The 23559-nt window shown below is 44.9% G+C and overlaps 1 protein-coding gene across 5 annotated transcripts in view; it reads right to left on the bottom strand.

Moving 5' to 3' along the window:
• Nucleotides 1-23559, bottom strand: part of FERMT2 (FERM domain containing kindlin 2) — a 1218449-nt gene that overhangs the window by 504900 nt on the left and 689990 nt on the right. For all 5 annotated transcript variants that reach the window (XM_044074394.1, XM_044074398.1, XM_044074396.1 and 2 more), the window contains one exon: nt 8556-8605. In XM_044074394.1, coding sequence (XP_043930329.1) covers nt 8556-8605 — 50 coding nt within the window. The remainder of the gene's footprint in view (nt 1-8555; nt 8606-23559) is intronic.

Raw genomic sequence — 23559 nt, 5'->3', positions numbered from 1 at the left:
ATTGGGTTTTGTGGGTGGAGGTGGGTTGGTTTGATGGTGGGGTTGTCTTTGATCAGCTAGGTTACAATCTGAAGTACATACGTACTGGAGTTGTTAGAAACTGCTGATTAAGTGTCTTCTGGGGGGGGGGGGGGTTGGTGTGCCTGCTGTAAGTTGTAGTGGATTTGTCATGCCTTATACTGTTTGGTTTTATTTCTTATCTGTCTGTACTGTAAAAGTTTTTCCTGGGATTTGTTGGGTGTGCCATACTTTCCAGGCCTTTTCTGTACCACTAGTTGCCTACTGTTTTTAGATAGCCATGTTGCTGGATAAGTTGCACTCTTTTCCTGGTAAAAGTTTTACTGAATTCAAGGGTGGCTTCATCTAAAGGAAGACTAACATTTACATTGTATTGCTTGGGAGTTGAGATACAACTATCTATATTAAAACTGGATAGGTTATGCACATGCTTGTATGTGTGATGTTTTACTGGACTGCATACAAGTCTGTTAATAAAACTGGGCAGTTGGTCATTTATGTTGTCAGATAGTGTGCCACATTTAAAGATTAGATTCTCTCAAATAAATACAGTAATGAGTAGAAGCCTTAGAGGAGGGCTTATTATTTTTGGCCCAGTCTATGTTAAAGTCCCAATGGATGATGGTTTCTTAGGGTACATTGGTGGATGATCAGGATAGTGGGCTCCCTGCTGTGCTGATGTTACTGGTGGTGGTGGGGTAGCATACAAGGAAGGCTAAGACATATGGACTTAGAGTTCAGATTTAGTAAGGCATTAAGAATCCCTACACTGAGTGAAGTATGCTTTTTATGATAAAGGGATATGTTCAGGTGTTTTGGTGATGCAACACCTGCCCACTTGCTTTTTTTCAAGATATGATCTGTTTGAAAGATACTGTACCCTGATTGGAGATTTCAGAGTCTGACTTTTGGTTTTAGCCATGTTTCTGTGATAATGAGGATGTCTGGGCTGCAATGAGACATCAAAGCATACTACTCAGTTATTTTGTTGCAGATGCTTCAGAGGTTAATGGCTTATATATTTTAGACTCGTTTTACCCAAGCTGCAGGAGTGAGGTGTTATATTAATGGTTTGGAGGTAATTAAGAGAGTCTGCTGTGGTTGGAACTGGATCGGGGTGAACTGCAGACAGACATATAAAGCCATTTGGTTTTAATTTTGATCTTTGAGAGTAGTTTGCAGGTTGGGTTAGTCACTTTTATATATGCTTGTTTAAAAAGACGGAGGTGAGATCAGTTGTAACGGGCTGTGGGCTACAAGGAATGAAATATGGAGAAACTGCCATTGAGAGCAAAGGACTGAGCACTGGGCATAAGACTGGTGTTGAGAAATGTAGGATGGCTGTGTGTACCAGAAAGTGAAGGGAAGTGAACTGTAGTATTTTGAATGGCATGCTAATTATCATGTAAGTATTCAGTTAGTGAAAATGTAAACAGGATAGAGGGCTGGATGTGTTTTTTACTGGTTGTGGTTTGGGTGAATCTGGAGGGGGCTTGTCCAGTTACAATGTAGAAGAAACTCAGCTAAAAAAAAAAAGTGTAGGAAGGAACTGGATAGTGGGTGTGAGATGGATGGGCAAAGTATGGATTGTAAGCTGTTTCGTGACTGGTGGTAATGTGGTAGGGAGAGATTAGCCTAGGTAAGTGTAGATGATTGGGGGATGTGGGATTAGGGTAGGGGAGAGGTGTGAGCTCAACCAATCAGGTAACTTTAATGGAATGCAGTTACTGCACCCACAGATGGCTTTCCACCACAAACAATTGAGGTAGAATGTTTAGGGATACAAAGACAGGGTGTTTTAACTCCACTTGGTGAGACACAGTAACAAGTGAAGCATTGTAAAAGTCTTCACTCCTGATCATACATCTCACCTTATGATGAAAACTTTGACCTCTATTGTAAAGCATTGAAAAATGTGACAAGCAAAAACAAAGCAGGAATATTTAAACAGCTTCAAAAACCTGAATCCATGCACAGCATATAATGGGTCACAAAGGACAATTTAATTCAAAAATGCCATCCCTTCAGAGAACTGGATCAAAAGGTAGATTGGCAAATATGGCTTGGGCATAAAAAGTCATCATGAGGACAAATCAGAAATGGAAACATCTACTTACAGGATCAAAGTGGCCAAATGACCCAGCACGCAGCACACTTGCCTTTGATGGCAGGGAGATGACAAGTCAGAGTTCTACTTATATGCCAGGTAGATTCACATTCTAATGTATGTACTGAACTGTGAGAGGAGATGCATTGTGCTCTTCAGGTGCAATTCTTCAGATGATACATTAAGCTATCCAGCCTGTGTAATAAGAAGTTATATACTCACCATAACGTTCCATCTGAGTAGGTGACTTCATTTGGATGCAACCTGTGGGTATCGGATCAGACATCGAATCCGAGCCGGCAGTTCAAAAGCTTTAGGATCCGAGCTCCTAGCTCCTCCCTCTACCCATAACCCCTTGCCAAGCCCTGACTGACCTCAGATTGAGTTTGCCCTGTATACCAGACTCCTGGGAAATCAGGACTAATATTGCTAATAAGATCAGGGGGATGGGGGGGGGGTGGTTGCATCCAAATGAAGTCACCTACTCAGATGGAACGTTATGGTGAGTACATAACTTCTTAATCTGAAGTAGGCAGACTTCATTTGTCTGCAACCTGTGGGACAGAGTCCCCAGCTACCTAAACCTTGGGCGGCCGTCATGGAAGGATGTTCCGGAGCACTGCAGAGCCAAAGGATGCTCTCCCTCTGGAAACAACATCCACTTTATAATGCGAGATTAAAGTATGAAATGAGGTCCAAGTGGCTGCTGCACAGATATCATCTAAAGGCATTCTAGATTTAAAAGCAGCAGATGTGGATACTGCCCTGGCAGAATGCGCTGTAATTCTCTGAGGCGCTTGCCTTCCTGAGGTGTCATAAGCCTGCAAGATACAGTTAGAAATCCACTTTGACAGGGTAACCTTAGAGACTGCAAAGGAGACAAACAGTTGATTGGCTTTCCTATGACCAGCTGTTCTGTGAATATAGAAGCGCAGCTGCCTTTGAACATCTAACAAATGTAATTTATATTCTCTCTTGTTTTTATAGTTGGGGAAAAAAACTGGCAAGTTAATCGATTGGTTGATATTGGATTCTGAAGAGACCTTCGGTAGAAAGGAAGGATTGGTCCTGAGGAAAACCCTATCCGGAAAAAAGGAAAGATACGGTGGTTTGACGCACAAAGCCTGGAGTTCCAAAACTCTTCTAGCTGATGTAATGGCTACTAAGAAGGCAGTTTTCCAGGAAAGGTATTTTAAATCCACAGAGGCTGCAGGCTCAAAGGGGGGAGCGGTTAGGGCCTGCAGAACTAGAGATAAATCCCAAGGTGGTATAGCTTCCTTAACCGGAGGACTCAAGAGAAATGCACCTTTGAGGAAGGTTTTGCAAATTTTCGCAGCCATGAAAGGTGTTGAGTCAAGACCCACATGGTAATGGGAAATAGCTGCCATCTGTACCTTTACCGTGTTAGAGCTTGCTCCTTGCTGAAAAAGGTCCGTCAAGAAGTCCAGTACCGCCGAAAGTGATGCAGAAAAGGGGTCAAGGTTATTATGTTCTGCCCAAATAGAAAACCTCTTCCATTTGCTTCGATAAACCTTCCTAGTGGAAGGTTTATGGGCCGCCACTACGATGGCTTTCACTGGTGACGAGATACCGGGAGTCCTTATCAGGGATGGAATTGGAGCAGCCAGGCTGTCAATTTCAGGGTGTGAAGGTTCGGAATTGGAAGCCCTTGAGGATGGGAGATGAGATCCGGGATCGGATCTAGAATCCAGGGAGGATTCACTTTGAGACCACACAAAGGGGAACCAAGGTTGACGAGGCCAGAACGGGGCAATGAGAATCATTTTGCTCCCCAAGCTGTTGGCTTTCTGCAAAAGTTTCTGCATTAGAGGCAGTGGAGGGTAAGCGTAAAGGAGACCGGGAGGCCAAACATGCACCAGGGCGTCTCTCAGGGATTCCCCGAACGGGAGGAAATAGAGCGAAGAAACTGTCGCATTTGGCGTTTGAGGGAGAAGCAAAAAAGATCGCAACAGGATTGCCCCCAGGCGGCAAAAATCTGCTTTGCTACTAGAGTGTTGAGAGACCATTCGTGAGGGGAAAGAATGGCGCGACTGAGCTTGTCCGCTAGGATGTTGGACCTTCCCGGAATGTGCGTTGCCACAAGAAAGCGATTGGTGGAGATTGCCCATTCCCAGACTCTCATGGCCTCTCGACAAAGGGGATAGGACCTGGTTCCTCCCTGTTTGTTGATGTACCAGACTACTGACATGTTGTCCTTCTGGATAGCAATAGTCCCTGCAGGGAGAAGGCTGTGTAGTGCTTGCAACGCTAATAGCACCGCCCTCATCTCCAGGACATTTATATGCAGTGAGGTCTCTGAACTGTTCCACGAGCCTTGGACAATTTTTCCCGCTGAATGTCCCCCCCACCCGAGGCGAGAAGCGTCCGTGGTCACCGTGGCTAGGGGGAAAGCAGCACAGAAAGGTCTCCCTGTTAGGAGATCCGTTGACTGGAGCCACCAAAGAAGGGAGCTCCTGCATGCCTTGCTGATAGCTATCGGGCTGCTGAGGGGGAAGTAGAGCGGGGACCATTGGACCTGGAGGGTCCATTGAAGAATCAGCATGTGAATTCAAGCATGAAGAAGAAGCGGAATGGCTGCCGCCATTGAACCTAGGGCCCTCAAGACCGAAGCTGCCGTCGGAGCAGGTCGTAAGATGGCCGCGACATGACACCTCAGGTTGGACAGACGATCCAGGGTGAGGAATGCCCGCATTTTTCGTGTCCAATCTTCCTCCTATAAAGTCTATAAGCTGTGTGGGATCCAGTGGAGACTTCTCTTTGTTTATGGTGATGCCCAGCCGAGGGGCTATGTGAAGGAAATAGTCCCTGGCTGAGCACAGCAGATGCCTTGATGACGCCGTGAGGAGCCAGTCGTCCAGGTATGGAAACACCTGGAGTCTCAGGTGGGCCGCTACCACTGCTAGTACTTTGGTAAATACCCTGGGGGCAGAGGTGAGACCAAAGGGAAGGACCCTGAACTGGTAGTGACTGGCTCCCAGCCGGAAGCTAAGGAACCTCCTGGACTGTCTGTCCATGAGAATGTGGTAGTACGCGTCCTTGAGGTCTATGGAGCACATCCAGTCATTCTCCCGCAAAAGGGGGAGGATAGATTGTAAGGTGACCATCCGGAATTTTTGCTTGGTTACAGACAGGTTCAGTTGTGACAGGTCTAGAATCGGTCTTAAGTCCCCCGTCTTTGGCACCAAGAAGAACCTGGAGAGTAAAACCCTGATCCGGTCTGATCTCGGGTGACGCGCTGGATGGCTCTTTTTGTTAGCAGCTGCGCAATCTCGATAGCTGCTGCCTCCCTTTGATCGGGTGGTAAATCGGGGAGGCTTCGGGATCTGTGAATTTTGTGAAAGGGGATTGAATAGCCTCTGGATATCACCCGAAGCACCCAACGGTCTGACGTGATTGACTCCCAAGTTGTCAGGTGCTTCGAAAACCGCCCCCCGACCGCCTCCAGAGATGGGCGGCCGGGCAACCCTTCAGGGTTGCTGCGTGGGTCTGTCAGAGAAAGGTTCTCTGGACCCAAAGTTCCTAGGAGCCCCTCTGCATCTAGGATGGTGACCTCCCTGTCCTCCTCTGCCACGGAAGGACTGGTTGTCCGGAGCAGGCTGGGATTGCTGCGATTTCCGGAACCACATCTTCTGTCCATTTTGGTTCTTCGAGAAGGACCTCTGGGGAGCTGAGAAGCGGACTCCGACGGCAGACAGCGTCTTCCCGTCCTTTTCGCTCTGGACCAGCATTTCGCGAACTGTTTTGCCAAAAAGGGCAGAACCATCGAAGGGGGCATTCGTGAAGGTCGCTTTGAAGGGCTCTGCAAAGTCACAGTGGCGGCGCCAAGCCTGACGCCTCATGACTAGGCCCGCTCCGCTAGCTCTAGCGGCTCCCTCAGTTGCGTGAGAAAGCCACATAGTATTTGAAACCGCTCAGAGTGGCCATACGGGTGGAGTACACGTGTCTGTCCTCCACCGACATGGACTCTGGAGGGGATGCAGCGTACTCTTTAATCAGGTCTCGTTGCATCCTTATGACATGTGCCATGTAGTTCAGCGCTCTCAAAAGAGAAGGTTGCTGAACTAAAGACTCGCTTCCCAATGCGGTCCATCGAGCGGGACTCTCTGCTCGGGGGATGCATAGAGGGACTCTCCTGAGCTAACTCCCTCTTTGTGGCTGCAGCCATCATGGCGGCATCTACTGGGGGTCCCTTACTCCAATGAGTACGGTCTGCAGGGGGACTAAGGATACGATCCGGGCGTTTCGGAACTGGCTCAACGGTGTCCGGGTCCTTCCACGCTCTGGTGGCAATAAGGTCCACCAGAGGATCGGCAGGAGGGGACACCCAAGAGGTAGATGGGCCCGCCTCAAATGCCTCCAAGAACACAGACTCGTCTGAGGAGGCCTTGGGGGCAGACCACCCCCCCCCAATCCTTAACATTTCCATGATGTCTCCAAATGAGACATCCTCTGGGGGTGATCTTGGGAAGCCCTCCCCTTCATCCAAGTCTGTGTCTTCAGTGATGGACTCAGGGGAGTCCACGTGCCTCCTCTTACACTTGCGCGGCACTTCCTCGGGGGGACTGTCCGAGGAGTCCTCGCCAGCACCCAGATGTTCCAAGGGAACTACTTGGGACATCGAGGCGGGCTGTCCCTGGGACCGGCTGATAGGAGCCTGGCCCAGCTGCGAGGGAGTGCGGGGTGGAGCCGCGGCAGGGACCGGGGGTCCTGAGGTCCTCAACAGCTCCCTTTCCACCACGAAGGCCGAGGGGGAGCCGACCTCTCTAAGCCCCGAGAGCCAACCCCCACTCAGATCCGACGCATGGATCAGAGCCGGCGCCGAGACTGTCGGATCCGAGAGACCGGTGCGCTCCAACCTAGACGGAGCCGAAGACACACCAGCTCCCTCGGATCCGAGGCTCGGCCCCCGGCTCCGAGAGGTCGGGTTTGAAGTACCCGAAGCACTCAAGGGATGGATCGGATCTGAGGTGCGCCGACCAATCGGATCCGAACCACCCCCGGATCCAACTCTGCCCGGCTCCGACAGCTCCGAACCCGGGAGTCGGGTCGGAGAAGGAGCTATAGGGACAAAACATGGGGTCGAGGCCCCTCCCGGATGGGGGGGGGGCCAGGAGCACTCCCATCTGCATCTGGGCCGGGATGAAACGCCTCATCATCCGGTCCATATCCGCTTCAGACAGAGAAGGTGGACCTCGATGAGGCCACCGAGGCGGACCTAGAATGCCGCCTCGGTGACCTCGAAGCAGGACCAGTCTCCATCTCCTCGGGTCCAGGAGAGAACCGGGGAGAATGGAGATGAGAATGAGGAGAGCTAGAAGCCACAGGAGAGGCCCTCTTAGACGGAGGGGCCGAGACAGGTTTCGGCCCATCGTTTGTGGTGCCTCTCCTTGTGTCTCTCTCTCTCCTGGTCTCCCTATCCCCCAGCTTCTTGGTGGGAGGTTGAGTCCCTGCCGGGGAAAGGGAGACCGCAGCACCCGGGGGGGGGGGGGCTGCTGACTAGCAGGGGCAGAGGCCGAAGCCGATTCCGGAGGGATAAGTCCCGCCAGAACCAACTTCGACCTCCGCTCTCTTAAAGCCCGGCAGTTGAACCCTGCACATATGGTACAACCAGATGACAGGTGTTCAACCCCCAGACATTCTTGCGAGTGTGGCCATCAGCTGGAGAAAGCTTGTGGCCACACTCGGTACATTTTGAAAATATCGCCTTAGGTGCCTCTGCCATGACTACACCCTAACAGGCCTACACTAACACGTACACAAACCAAGTCAAAGCTACGCAAAACCAGAGAAAACTTAAACTAAAGGAGGAGAAAAGCCTAAACACACACTCTTAACTAAAATTTTTTAAAAGAAAAGAAATTTTTCTGTCAGAATACTGAATTGAAATGCTTGCTACTAGGAGCTCGTGAAATCCGTTGGCTACTCGAACGCGGCAAATGAAAATCTGGGGTCAGTCAGGGCTTGGCAAGGGGTTATGGGTAGAGGAAGGAGCTAGGAGCTCGGATCCTAAAGCTTTTGAACTGCCGGCTCGGATCCGATACCCACAGGTTGCAGACAAATGAAGTCTGCCTACTTCAGATCACGTGTTACAGGCAGGGTGAAATTACAAAGACCACCTATGAAAAACGTGAGGCTTTCTATGTTCCAGTATCAGGTCCTGAGACATTCATAAAGTCAAGCATCTGATTACAGCTTACCGCTCCTCCTCTCAGTGAAGGCATTCCAGAAAAATGGCACATTACTACTACAAACATTTTTAGTTATGCTCAGCAACTTGTACTGTCATCATTAAAATACTTGACTTTGTGAAAGAAGAGGTAAAGCAAAAGTGCAAGTTACACATTCCTTACTCAACACAATGACAGAAGTACATTTAACACATCACTGCAAATAAATTACCCATACTTACTTAAATACTTTGATGTAATCTGCAAGTTCAGGAATTGAAGTAATGTCCCCCTGAATGACAAAAAAAACATTTTTAATGTGCACATCAAACAAATTAGCACCATCATAAAATGCATGATACCCAGATACACAAGTCAGAAAAAGTAAAACCTGTCAGTGGCACATTTATAGATTTTTGGTGGCTACCTGCATTTGCTGATTCTACCTTCTGATTTCCTCAAAATACCATGACTACCGTAATGTACTACCATGACTGCATGCTTTAGCTCCTTACAAGTTATATACTCTGCATACTTCACAGAACAAGTACTTGTCTAGATAAATGTAATGTTGTACCTACTTGTGCAAGTCACACAAAATGCAGCTGCACCTTATCCATAAGCTTGACAGAAAGGGGACATCACTTTACTCATCTGACAAGGACACATACTTTAGTGAAAATGATAACCTCTGTCTTTTTATAGCAGTTTACATAACATTTACTGTTCTAGTGTGTACAGGGATAAAGCCCTACCCAAGTCTGATTAGCAACTTGGGTGCCTAAAGGACCTGTCAGGATGACAGGAATGAAGGGCTATAGCCTGTTATTCCCTGGGAGGACAGGGATAGGGACGCACACACACTGGGGGCACATGCAAAGCGCAATGTCCTTGGTGGACACAGGAGTAACTTGCTTACAGTGTTTACTGGTATGAAGGTGGGGTTGTCCAGTACGCTTATGTCCTCAGTGGAAGTGAGGGGCAGAAGAGCACTGATATCCAACACATCTCACTTGTGGAGTGCATACTAGTGTGAATGGGTTGAGACTGACAGCAGTAAACCTTGTACGGTTGCCATGATGAAGGTTCTGCAATCACCTCCCAACCCCTGGGTTGCACAATGAGACTGCTGATGGCAGACAACCTGGTTAGCAGGTACATTACGGAAAACTATAGGTCTGTTTTATTTGACTGACTTTTCAAAATCATCACTCATCATGTGACTGAGGATCTGAAATGAACGTGGGTCAGTGCAAGAAAACTGTATGGAAATGGTGTACAGTGGGGATTGGGGAATTTGCCCTTTTCTCCACTGTAGTGGGATTTCAGAGATGGTCTATATAACTAGTAGGGATGTGGGGATGTACGGGAGGGGGCTTGTCAAGCTGCAAAAACAGTGTTTGTTCTTTTGTTTTTTCGATGTTTCAAAACATCAATCATATGTTTGACATTCTGAAACTTCGATAATTTGAACTGGACCCATATATTTACTGCACACCACAAACATTTAAACTAACCCTTACTCACTTCTGTCAGGACTGACAGTGGAATGCTTCACTGGACCATTAATTGTTCAACTGGCTATGAAATTAGATTTAGAAGTACAGCAAATTTCAGGGCAAACCAAGTTAACCTGGCACTGAATTATTTTACTTTTTATTGCTACAGTGTACATAACAGCCTCTTATGAGAATGACTAATAAGCAGTTCTTCTCAGAGAAAGTTAATTAATGCCTGTGCTAATCTGTCTTAAACTTTTCTAATTTGGCAAATGGTAAATTGTCTGGACTCACAAACAGAACACCTCAGCACAAGAATCTTGTAGTTTAATGGATGTTTTGGGCCAATTTCTAGTTCTTTAAAGTTCCCTGCATATAAACCCGCTTTGGCGCGGTTTTCCGCCTATCCCTACTGAGCAACAGCTCCTCGTGGTCCTGCAGAGTGGTGCTAGCAGCAGAGAAATGAAAAGAGTGACTGCTTTCAAGATCTAAGTATATTTTACTGTTACCTGTGCGACTGCCTTTCCTTGCTGAAAAGCAAGTTTAAACTGTTGATTTACCTGTTTTAAGCCTGTTTTCTGTGTTTTTCTCATACCTGTACTTTAAAAGTTTGTTTGAATTTTAACTGATGAGGCTGCCCACTCAAGTGCGCTAGCCTGTGTATTGAATTTACTGTACTTTTCCTGCTGTTTTCCTGAAAAAAAGAAAACAAAAAAAATATCCTTGTTTCCCGCCTTCCTAACCTAGAATAGTCCCTTATACAGGCATTGCTGTATTCTAGACTTTTGAATAGTTCCTGTGTTGCCCATTTCCTTACTTGGATAGAAGGAAGCTTCATTGCTCACCAGTGGGAGTGGGGAACCTTGAGCAGCCTATCTGTCTCTGGAGGAGTGACCTCAGCACAAGAATCTTGTAGTTTATTGGCTGTTTTGGGCCAATTCCTAGCTCTTTAAAGCTCTCTGCATAAAAACCCGCTTTGGCATGGTTTTTCACCTATCCCTACTCAGCAACAGCTCCTCGTGGTCCTGCAGAGTGGTGCTAGCAGCAGAGAAATGAAAAGAGTGACTGCTTATTGTTATTACCTGTGTGACCGCCTTTCCTTGCCGAAAAGCAAGTTTAAACTGTTGATTTATCTGTTTTAAGCCTTGAGCAGCCTATCTGTCCCTGGAGGAGTGACCTCAGCACAAGAATCTTGTAGTTTACTGGCCATTTTGGGCCAATTTCTAGCTCTTTAAAGTTCCCTGCATAAAAACTCGCTTTACCACGGCTTTGCGCGATTGTGCACATAGCGCAGCATCGGGCAGCGCCGCTTAATCGGGTTTAAGCTATTCCTGGCTCCACAAAGTCTGCTCTTCGCTTTTTCCCTTAGAACTGCTCCATCTCTGCAATTAAACACCCTATTCTCAAGCTAAGGCCCTGCACTTGCCCATATAAGCAATCTTACAATTCAGCACTAGTAAACTAAAAGCACTATATCCCCATATACTCCCTTTGAGTACCTTGACCCCTATTGGTCCTTTTTGACTTAGTGACAAAGAAGTTCCCTATACTATTCTAGCACGTCCAAAGGTCAGTTAATGGTTTCCTCTCCAGTCCAGCTGGTGAATCTGGGAATCTTGAGGCAATGTTACAACTGTCTCATGTACACAGACAACCCTCTCCTCCTCCCAAGTTCAAATATATGTCAGAGATGCAACCATATAGCCAAACTGGAGGCTGAGCACTCAACTCAGAACAGGTGCAACCAGTCAGGAGGAGAAGGTAACCTCACATATCACAAATCCAGTCTCACACAGTCCTATCACAACAGCAAACCAAACACAAACACAGAAAAACATACTTGGAGGCTCTAAATAAAAATCTGCCTAAGCAGCAGAGACCTCCAAAGCAGACATCCAAGCAAACACTACCCCAAAACAAAACACGCTCAACACATAGCTCACAAAGTCAGTGTGCCAAACAGTCACAGCCCTTAAGGCTAAATAACACACCTGAAATACTTGTTATAGGTGATTCTACAGTCAGACACACTGACATCCTGCTCACCAGGCTGAACAAAGAGAAGATCAAAGTGAGCTGCCTGTCGGGTGCTAGGATCTGCCACAACACAAGCACTCAGGTCACTCCAAAGCAAGTACAAATATGACTCAGTCATTGTACATGCTGGTGTGAATGACCTGAGACGTACTTCCCTCGACTACATGAAGAGAGACAGAGGTGCTCTCTGATCATGTAGCCCAAGCAGGTATGACCCTGACCTTGAGCAGCATCTTACCCTCACCTAGAATGATGCCACAGTATCAAGACAAAATGATCGATTTTAACAATTGGCTAAAATTTTGGTGTCATTCAAAGGGGATCCAGTGTCTGTCAGCCTGGGATGACATGCTCGACAAGCCACGTTGCTTCGCTAGGGACGGCTTGCACCTGTCACCCCTGGGTTTTCGGACATTGGCAAAGACTCTTGCCACCCCCATAGTGCCTTTTTCAGGCAAGGCTCAAAAGACAAACCCACCTCCACAGACAACACAATGAATAAGAAACTAAGGGTAATGCTGCTAAACGCCAGAAGTCTAAACCTCAAGATGCATGCACTCAAAGCCTTCCTCAGTATGGAGAACACAGATATCTGTGCAGTGACAGAAACCTGGTTCAAGGCTCCAGAGAGCACACCAACACTACCAGGTTATACCTCATATCATGCTTTTCGGCCCAAAAACTCAGACCGGTCCACAAAAGGAGGGGGAGTATCCATATTCATCAAAGATACCCACACCTCCAGGTTAGTGGCGCTGCATGAAGCATTGGAGACCATCCATGTGCAACTAACAGTGGGCAAAACTGCTTTTCAGTTTGTAGCATGTTACAGACCACCCTCTCAAAATCAGGAATCCCACTCGGCTTTCCTGAGAACACTGGGGAATATGAAGATCTCTCCAAACACCATTTTATTGGGTGACTTCAACTACCCAAACAGACTGGGAGCATTATTCAAGCCCAAACACCCTAGCCCAAAGGTTCCTGGAATTTATAAACTCAAATGCTATGGAACAACTAGTCACCACTCCCACAAGAGGGGAAAACATACTTGACTTAATCATCACCAACAAGGGGACTCTATGCTCCATACCAGAGGTATACCCCTCATTAGTAAGATCGGACCATAAATTAATCTCACTGGATATCCACATCCCGACCCCACCCCCAGCCCAGAAAACCACAGTGAAAAACTTCTCAAAAGCGAACTTCACACTTCTCAAAACTGAGGTGGAATCCTTCAAGGCCCCCGGGCAAGTGGAAACTACGGCCCAAACTGCAGAATCCTATATAAACGCGTTCTATGGACACCTCCAGGAATGCATGGATCATGCTATCCCAAACAAAACCAAGACCCAATCTTCCAAAGGCAGGCATCCAGTCTGGTGGACCCCATCCATAAATAAGCTGTACAACAGGAGGAAGCTACTACATGAGAGCGCAAAATCCCTAAAAGGGAAGGCATCTCTGATCAGTACTAGCAAAAAATTACGATCCCTCAAAATCCTCCAAGGCCAGCTTCGAGAGAAAAATTGCACAGGAAACTAAAGATAATCACAAGGCTTTCTTCAGTTATGTTAGGAACCTGGGATGCAACTCCCAGATATGCTCAGAATTGATACAAAATGACAAAAAATACACTGAACCTATGGACATTGCCAACATCCTGGCAGACAGGTTCAGTGCAACCCCCCCCCCCCCCAAAGAGCAAATATCTATCCCAGCAGAGTGCTGCCTCCCTAACATCTCAGATGCTCAAGTGAAAGCCACCCTCTCCAAAGCAAACAAAACAGCATCAATGGGACCAGACGGTGTCCCGGGTTGCGTCCTACATGAACTCCAAGATAAACTAACCCCTCACGTCAAGCTGCTGTACAATCTCAGCCTTACTACAGGATATGTACCCAAAGAATGGCGTACAGCAACAGTGGTCCCACTCCACAAAGGTGGTGCCTCTACGGACCCCGGAAACTATCGCCCCATAAGACTGACGAGCCTAGTCTGCAAAGCTATGGAGAGGATCATCATGGAACTCAAAGACATTGGGGACCTACTAACCTGGTAGACTTCTTTGAAACAGTCACCAAGGCCATAGATGAAGGGAAGGTAGTCCACACAGCCTACCTGGACCTCGCAAAAGCATTCGACACAATACCCCACTCGGGCATCATAGATGAGCTATCCAGCTTAAATATAAACCCCTATGTCACTAGATGGGTTGCAAACTGGCTCAAAGACATAACTCACAGAATTGCTGGAGCCATGTCAGACTCGAAACCAGTTACAAGTGGCGTTCCACAAGGCTCAGTCCTGGGACCTCTCTTGTTCGGTATATATTTTTCTGAGGTACAGGCTAACAAGGGAGGACTGCGGCTGACCATGTTCGCAGATGACTGCAAACTGGGCGCCATAATTGACTCTCCAGCTGACACGAGCATCCTTCAAATAGGTCTCACTGAGACGGATAACTGGTGCCAGAGCCATGGCCTAAAGCTAAATGCCAAAAAGTGTACAGTCATACCCTTGGCAAAAACAAAGTGCCCACAAATTACCACATAGGTGGTAACCCATTAAGTACGGAGGAAGTAATTAGGGACCTGGGGACCCAAGTCGATAGTAATCTCTCCAACAACCACATTACCAATGTGGTTAGAAAGACCTTCTATATAGCCCACCTTATCATGAAAGGATTCACATCTAGATCAAGAGAGGTCATCATGCCCCTTTATTCATCCCTCATCAGGCCCATAACAGAATACAATGCCCCATTTGGGATGTACCTTACCAGACACCTGCAGCAACTAGAAAGACCCCAAAAGTACCTCACAAAGAGGATCATGGGACTCAAACAGATGCCATATGCTGCTCGGTTAAAGAAACTCCAGCTCTACTCAGTTGCATACCGCCTACTTAGAGGCGATCTATGCCTGACGTATAAAGCTATATCCAACCCGGAATTAATGGACATGCTACACCTCAGAAAATCCAAATCCCTTAGAGCTACGCACTCAAGGGACTTGAACCTCAGAACAGAAATAAATAGGACATGCTGGAGGGACAGATTCATAACCCAGAGGATCCCTTCTCCCTGGAATAAAATCCCAGTACATGTTAGGCAGATCCGCTCAATGACTCTCTTCAAGAGGAATCTTGACGAATGGATGGGAGATCGTAGGTTTACCCCGGGGATTACTTCTGTGTCACTACCAGACAGAGGCACAGTAAACTAACCTTAAAAAGGACAAAGTAAACTCAATTCAAAGGGTGGCGAAAGCCAAACACACACTGGCTAGGCTTGTAAATGCCCTAGGGCAGATAGCCTAGTATGAACCCTGTCAAACTGTTTTCTCACTTTCCCCAAGCTTCCAGAGTCAAAATGCATTTTTTTATATGAACAGCAGCCTTTATTTTCTAATTCACATTTGCTCTTCTGTGCAGTTGTTATGCATGGTGTACAATACTCTCCTGATGACTTGCCTGTTACAATACTGAATTTTCAGACTGTCCCTTAAGCAATAATCAGGCAAGACCCAGTGCCAGGAGTTTCAGGAATTTCAAAATCATTCTTTATGGAACTTCTGAAGTTGCTGTTCATTCACTTAAAATATTTAAAAGCTCAATTCCTCCATCTCTTCTACTAGAAGCTTACCATGCACTCCCTTTTCCAACTAAGAATTTTAATACATTCATTTGCACTTAACATCTCAGATCATAACTAAAGAAAGAAAAACAAAGGAAGACCACCTTATTCCCTCCCTCCTTGTATTCGGCTCCACTTCTAATCATCACTCTCTAACCTCTCTTTTATGCCATCTCTACCAATGTCAATGCATGTATTTCTGGATTACTGCATTTCCTATTTTTCTATCTAGGTCAGCCATTTACATTTTTTTCCTGCTTTCACTTCTACTCTCCTCTATCACTGACTCCCATCACTGCCTTCCTCATTTTCCTCTGTTTGGGTTTTGCTCATCTGTTGACAAATTTGCTATTTTCTCTTATGTTTTCTCCTACTTCACTCTTCTCTTTCAAGCATCATTTGACTGACTTCCGTCTCCTACTGGCGCTGCTGTTTTTTTTCCATTTTCTTATCTCTCTTCTAGAGAGAATAGCAACTCAACCATCTCCTCTTTGTTCTAGAACTTTGCTCTCATAGTCTAACTGAAAAGACATTGTTAACTTTACTACCTGGCATCCATTCCTCTTACCCATAGCTGCAGGTCATGTTTCTCTCTCTAATTTCCTACAGATCTAGAATATGTTGGTCTATGTTACTTCTTTGCGGCACATCCAGCATGTGCCCTCCACCCAGGGTTGCTTCATGCAGAAATGCCTACTGTTCCACATAAAACAGAAGTGGCTCCGCTTTCTGATTTTTAATTGGCCCATATGCTGATATAAGCCAATCAAAAATCACATTGCAGAGCCTCTTCTGTTCAATGCAGAACAGCTTGCTGTGCTTCCGAGATTTTAAGAGGCAGTGTGGGACTCTAAATTGGGCTGCTGATCTCGGAACAGTCAAGCTCAAATAGGGACAGTCTGGCAACCCTCCCTCCACCCTGGGAACACCCCTAGTCAATCTTGCAGTACTACAGAAGATAATGTGCAATCATTTCCATGTAAATATTCTGAGTTTACATGCTTTAGGTTCACATCTACTAGTTTTAGCATATTTTCACCATTTCTCCTTCTCTATTTTTGCTTTTATCTCATTCTCCCACTTTTTGTGCTCTTCCCTTCCAGTTTCACCCTCTCATCGACATCTTCTCTACCTTCCGCAATCCCTTAGTAGGAATTCCTTCTTTTTCTGCACTATAGCTGGCACCTTCTTTCCCCAACCTTTTTCCATCTACTTAGCACTCCTTAGTAATTCTATTCCAACTTACCTATTAATTGAAATGCTTCCTTTAGTTTTTGTCCTTCCTAGTAGTACCAAGGACCAGAGTTGATTTGCTTTGTCCCTCACATTTTCCAATTCTGACTTGCGCTACTCACAACCATGTGCAGACACACACGATTACGCATTCACAGGTCTATATTATCTCGTTGAAACAGCACAACAGTGAATGCAGCTTCGGCAACAAATAGCAAACTGCAAATACAACGAAGCCCAGGTCACCGAATTTTTCCTAGGGAAAAAATCTGTAGACCAAAAGACACAACACACCACTTAAACATTTAAAAGGGGAGGGCTTCGTCCCCCACACACTCCTACCTAAATATACCAACTCCGAGATCACACTATAGTGGGGTAAAGGGCAATGTCACAGCGACAGCCAAGCGATTTGTTCCCCTAGGAAAAAAATCACTGACCTGAGCTTTCACGTTATTTGCAGTTCGCTGCTTATTGTTGCTGAAATGGCATTCACTGTTATGCTGTTTCAACAAGATATGGACCCTGCACTCACACAAAGCAAACTCTCAATTAGTTCTTCAGCATTCTACTTTTGCTCTGCAGCAAGTCCAGATGCACATTTCTACATGTGCAATGGCAGCATATCACATTCTGCCTCATAGCTCCAAGGTCTGGGGTCTAATCCTGGCCTCTAGGTTATCACCCATGTACAATGCTCATTTTTTCCCATGTCTGAATCAGTTTTCTTGTGATACTCTTCCACATTCCCAAAAATCCCCAAACCATACTAAAAGACCTTATACCTTTCATAACACAATTCATATGGCTAACAAACTATCAAACTACACGTTTTATGCATTTATGTATAATTAATATACACATGTACATAACTGCCTGAAACTGTACTCACCTAAAACCCTAATTATTATAAAATACTCACAGAATGCTACAGAAACCCAAAGGAAAACTAAAAAAATGCTGAAACTACACTGTCTTTATACTTAGTGTTACAGTTAGCACCCACTAGTAACAGCAGTGCAATCGGACTTTATCCCACCTTACTTGTATGTCAGCTCCTTAGAAGCCGTGGTGGTAAAGCGGTAGCGCTGTAGCCTCACAGCAAGAGGTTTTCCTGTTCGATTCTTGGCTGGAGTGCCTTCTGTGTGGAGTCTGCATGTCATCCCCGCGGTCAAGTGGCCTCAAAGACATGCGTGAATGGGTGTGCCTCCACTGAAGGTTGGGCATTAGGCTGGCAACTCAGCAACATAAAAATCTACTGCCAATCATTAGCGGACTGGAGTTCTGCTGTGGCGACCCCTAACCAGGAAAAGCCGAAAAGACAAACAAACATGCATGTCAGCTCCAACCCTAATGCAGCAATAAACAAGATGCACATCTTTAAACTAACCCTAACCCTAGTATTACTGGGTGCGTGCACACATGCAAAAACATCTGCAAAAACAAGACATTTGGCATTTAAAGACTTCATCATTCCATGGACTCAATTCTGACTTGTGAAGTTATGCACTCTACATTATTTTTTAAGACTGTGCTCGATCTAGTGACAGGAACCCTACATAAATGCATGCATTTACATATAAACATTACTTTTCTCTTGTTGCGTGGATCATGATGGAAAAGGGTCCACAAAGGCCAACTTAAGTTAAAAACAAACTACAGTTTTATAGTCTACACAATGGAAGTCAGTTGCTCTCAGGCCTGTAAAATGGGGAAACCGCCACTTCCAACTTCAGAAAATTGCCAGTCACTTGATCCCCACTGGACTATACAACTGGCAGAAAAATAAAGGATAACATGTAAGCAAATTACTTTTGCAAAGTTGTAAGCCCTCCTTGCACCCCCCCTAGTGTGTGCATGGGGGCACTCTCCAAGTGTGCATTAGCCCCACAGTCACACCTCTGTGAAAAGAAACATCTGGCAAGACTGAAAATAGTAAGGGGTTGACAAACTGATATCACAGTCCCGCTGATAGAATGGTAAGGATAACTGAATTTGGATCAAGGAAGTGAAGCTCAGTTACAACTTCAAAACTTACAAATGTGTAGGAAAACCCTCAACACTATATGCCCACTTAAGCCTCCCTATTGTGGGTGGATGAAAAATGAAGTGTGATTCTATCCTGACATTCTTAATCTACATCTTGTAACAAAGGAAATTATTATTTCAAAACTTCAACTCAACCCTCACAAAACTATTAATATTATCTGTACCTATATTCCCCCTGGCAAAAATCTTACCATATTAGAAGACCTACTAAACTGGCTTTCACTTAACCTCCTACAGGAAACTATACTCCTAGGAGACTTTAACATTGACTGGAACTTATGTAATCATGCTAATCCATCTAACCTTATTAACCTCCATGGCTTCACACAAAACATAACCTCCCCAACAAGAACAAACAAATGTAATAATAAAGAAACCATACTTGACTGGATCTTAACGAATAGTCCCCAGGAAAAATATACAACAGGAACCCTCCCAGATGACCTCAGCGATCACTCCCTAACCTATATTATCAGGCATAAAACTAGTTTTTCTATCCCAACCCAAGTTCGATTCTCCCGTAGTAAAAAACATTTTGACCCCAATCTGTTTCAAAATGAACTTATGCAAGTTAACTGGTCACCTCTTAAAGCTCTCCCTATAGATGATGCTGTTAACCATTTCAATAATACTTTTCTCAACATCCTTGAACACCATGCCCCCTTGCGTTCAATACGAATGAAAGCTAAGACAGCCAAATGGCTCTCAAATACAACTAGACAACTAATACTTCATAGAAATAAAGCCTGGACTAAATGGCGAACCACTAAAAACATAACTGATCATCTCACTTTTAAACAAAAAAGAAATATGACAAAACAAGCCATCCTAAAAGATAAAAGAAACTTCTATACTCAACTACAACAATCTTCCCTTCACCAACCACATAAATTTTGGACCACTATTAACACACTGCTATCCCCTGCCAAAGCTGTCGCACCTAATCCACTAGGCTCTAACCCTGACTCTCCTTTACAAACAGCTAATGCCTTTAATACCTTCTTTACTTCAGCTATACTAAAACTAGCTAACCAACAAAACCCTGATACCTCCAAAATATTAACCCCTAGCTCCACCCCCGCATTTCATCTTAAACCTATACCCACCTCCTATATATTGTCCTTACTTCAAAAACTTAAACCAACAACCCCCTCAGCTGACAAATTACCAGCAGAATACTACCAACTAAGTGCAAAAGCTATAGCCTACCCCATCTCTGTATTGATTAATAGGACATTAAAGGAAAGTACTATCCCCTCAGTATGGAAAATCCTCACATATTATCCCCCTTTTCAAAGGAGGTGACTCTACGGAGTATACCAACTTCCGCCCCATAGCTTTACTATCCCCTCTTGCAAAAATAATGGAGAAATGCATCCACAAACAGTTACTTAACCACCTACTAAACTTCAATCTCCTAGCTAACTGCAACATGGCTTTCGACCATGCCACAGTACTACCACAGCCTTACTATCCTTCATAGACTCTATAAACAAAAATCGCAACAATAATACTCCCTCTTCAGCATTCTTTGTTGACCTGTCAAAAGCCTTTGACATGGTTAATCACCAACTCCTCTTACATCGTTTAAAATCCCTCTCTCTGGACAATCTTGCATTAAGCTGGTTCACATCCTCTCTCGAAAATTGCAAACAGGCAGTTCTCTGGGACAACCATCTCTCTGATCTTCTCCCCACCTCTATAGGAGTCCCTCAGGGCTCCATCTTAGGTCCTCTTCTGTTTTCCATTTTTATAAATGACCTTCATCTATCCACACCTCTATCTACCTGTATTCAATATGCAGATGACACTACCATCATTTGCTCTGCCTCAACTCAGACTGAACTTCACTCCCTCACACAAAAAACCTTCACCACCATAGAGCAATGGTTCGCTAATCATTGTCTCCTCCTCAACCCCAAGAACACCAAACTTCTCATCTTTCCACCCACACACCTGTCTCCCTCAATAGATTTCACACTCACATCCAATAATGGCACCCTCATCACTCCAGACCAAACAACCAAACTCTTGGGTCTTAATTATTCCTATCTCTCTCTCTATTAATAGACATAAATCTAATTTTGCTTCTCACGTACAATGTAGTAATACTGTAACCAAGTAAAATATCTAATCTTATTCACCTGCTAAGTCTCATATTGTACTCTTGTGTCTATACATTCTGGAAGAAATTTAAAGCAAATGTTCTCTTTTTATTGCATAATTCTGTATATTTTTTAACTTAGTAGTTAGCGGAGCTTTTCTCCTCGGGCCTCCACTGAAAATGGACATGTAACCAGTTGGACTAGCCCGGTTAACAAATGTAAAATAAATAAATAAATAAATAAATAAATAAAAGGTAGACTTGGAAGTACTCAGCACACTGATCTGAAATGACTAAGATGCTGATACACTACATATGGAATAGACTGAATAGAATATCCTTTTACTCTACTGTTAAACAGAAATGTTACCTACCAACTTATTCTGCCTTTTCTACAGTCTGGATATTGTCCATTTCCCCATCCAGATCCTCCAAAAGAATTGGCATTTTTTGCTTAAAATGAATCAAGATCCCTTAATGCAAGGTAGTCCACTCTTGTATGGCAGCAGCAATACCCTTCTGAAATGGCTTTAAATTAGGGAAACTTGTCTGAACGTCCTTGAAATCAGTGGGTACATGTTAGCTCATTTTTTTCAAATAACTTTCTCAAAAAGAGATATCTTTCACTGATTTCTAACCTGAACACTGGCTGCTATAAGAGAACACACTGAACTTTCTTCTTAGATTTGTACACTACTCCACTACCTGTTTAAACTGTTGCTCCCTCAACTTGGTCAACAATACGCTGTTCAAAGCTTATAAGCAATTTCTGTCCTTAATCTTCTTTGTACGTGCAACAAGATAGACTCGGATACCATCACATGAAAAAGTCAAACCAGTGTGACATTGATCAATATCTCCCTCAGTCTACATACTGTATGAGACTTCAAGATAGAAGGCAAGCCATGAATTTCATCTGTTACGAATTTTTTTTTTTTTTTTATTACCCCTACCCTTTTCTTCACAAGAACTACTGCTGTTATGCATTAGTATCAGCTGCTATCTTTCATTACGTCATATATGCCGAATATGTGAGGTGTCACAGGCAGACCTGCACTACTTCAGAGCTACACTCTTAAAGTGTTTTAAGGCTAAAAATACAGCTACTAACAGTACAAATCATCCTTTCCCAGCATCCAATTATATGGCTTTGCACAACTTCAACACCTTAGTACCCCTGAACTTTGGTCAGGCACAAAAGCTAAGCTACATGGGAGAGATGCATCTTACAGGTTCATAGGTTGATACTAGGCCATCGGCCCTACAGCCTATACACGTCTAGCCATAATTCCCTGGCTATTTCTTTCCAGAATATTTACTTCCCTGGACCCCTGTCTAGCAGGGCAACTGATGTGATCCCCGGGGTGAATTTCCTATCTCCCATCCAAATGTCAAGGTTCCTTTTGAAAAGGGCCAAAGAGGTGCTCTGCTTGATATGTATGGGGCAGTCTATTCCGGAGTCTGGGGAGTGTCTGGGTCAGGAACCTATCCCTCCAGCATGTTTTCTTCATTGTGATGACAAGGTTTAGATCCCTGGAGCATGTGGCTCTAAGGGATTGGGATTTCTTTAGGTGTAGCATGTCCAACAGCTCTGGGTGTGACATAGCTTTATATGTTAAGCAGAAATCACCTCGGAGTAGGCTATATGCTACAGAGTAAAGCTGGAGTTTGTTGAGGCGGTCAGTGTAGGGCATTTGTTTGAGGCCAGTAATCATCTTTGTGAGGTACTTCTGTGGCCTTTCCAGCTGCTGCAAATGTTTTGTGAGGTACATGCCAAAAGGGGCGTTGTATTCTATAATGGGTCTAATGAGTGTCGAGTAGAAGAGAACAATGACCTCTTTTTCCTGGATGAGAACCCTTTTATGATGAGGTGTGCAACACAGGACTTCCTGAATACTGTGGTGATGTGACTATCAAAGGAGAGACTACTGTCCACCTGGGTCCCAAGGTCTCTTACCACACATTCGCTGTTAAGTAGATCGCTGCCTATGTGGTAGTTCATGGGTACAGAGTTTTTACCAAAGGGGATGACACTGCACTATTTGGCACTAAGCTTGAGGCCATGGCTCAAAACACCAGGCATCTGTCTCAGCGAGGCCCTTCTGTAGGATGTCCACATCATTTGGGGACTTCACTATGGCTCCTAGTTTGCAGTCATCTGCAAACTTCATTAGCCAGAGGCCTTCTGTGTTAACTTGTACTTCAGAGAAGTAGATACCAAACCAGAGAAGTCCCAGGACTGAACCCTGTGTATTCCACTTGTCACAGCTTTGAGGTCAGATTTTGAGTCTGCAACTTTTAGTGTGGTTTGTCAGTGAGCCATTTGGCAACCCATCTTGTGACATGGGAACTTATACCTAGTTTAGTGAGATAAGCTATAATTCCAGAATGGGGGATGGTGTCAAAAGCTTTGGCTGGTGATTTTATTGTGGCCAATAACTTGCGACTTCCTTTAATTGAATGTACGAGTCCATGTTAGTACATCTGACATTTTTTTTGTAATGGATAACTGCATCTTCAGTCAAAGAATCTAGAGATTTTCTTAATTGTAGTTCTTATCTGTGTAATATCATGCAAGCAGATAGACTGAAGACCGGCCTGAGTTGTATCTTTTCCCAGAGGCTTTGGTCAAGTCTCTGTCAAAGATGCAAGGATGTCAGTGGTACAAGAGGCACCCAAGGGTA

Source organism: Protopterus annectens, chromosome 6.part0 (assembly GCF_019279795.1).
Source record: "Protopterus annectens isolate FY-2018-M chromosome 6.part0, PAN1.0, whole genome shotgun sequence".
Classification (NCBI taxonomy): Eukaryota; Metazoa; Chordata; order Ceratodontiformes; family Protopteridae; genus Protopterus; species Protopterus annectens.
The sequence above is the reverse complement of the archived record's forward strand: the minus strand, read 5'-3'. Positions and strand labels throughout refer to the sequence as shown.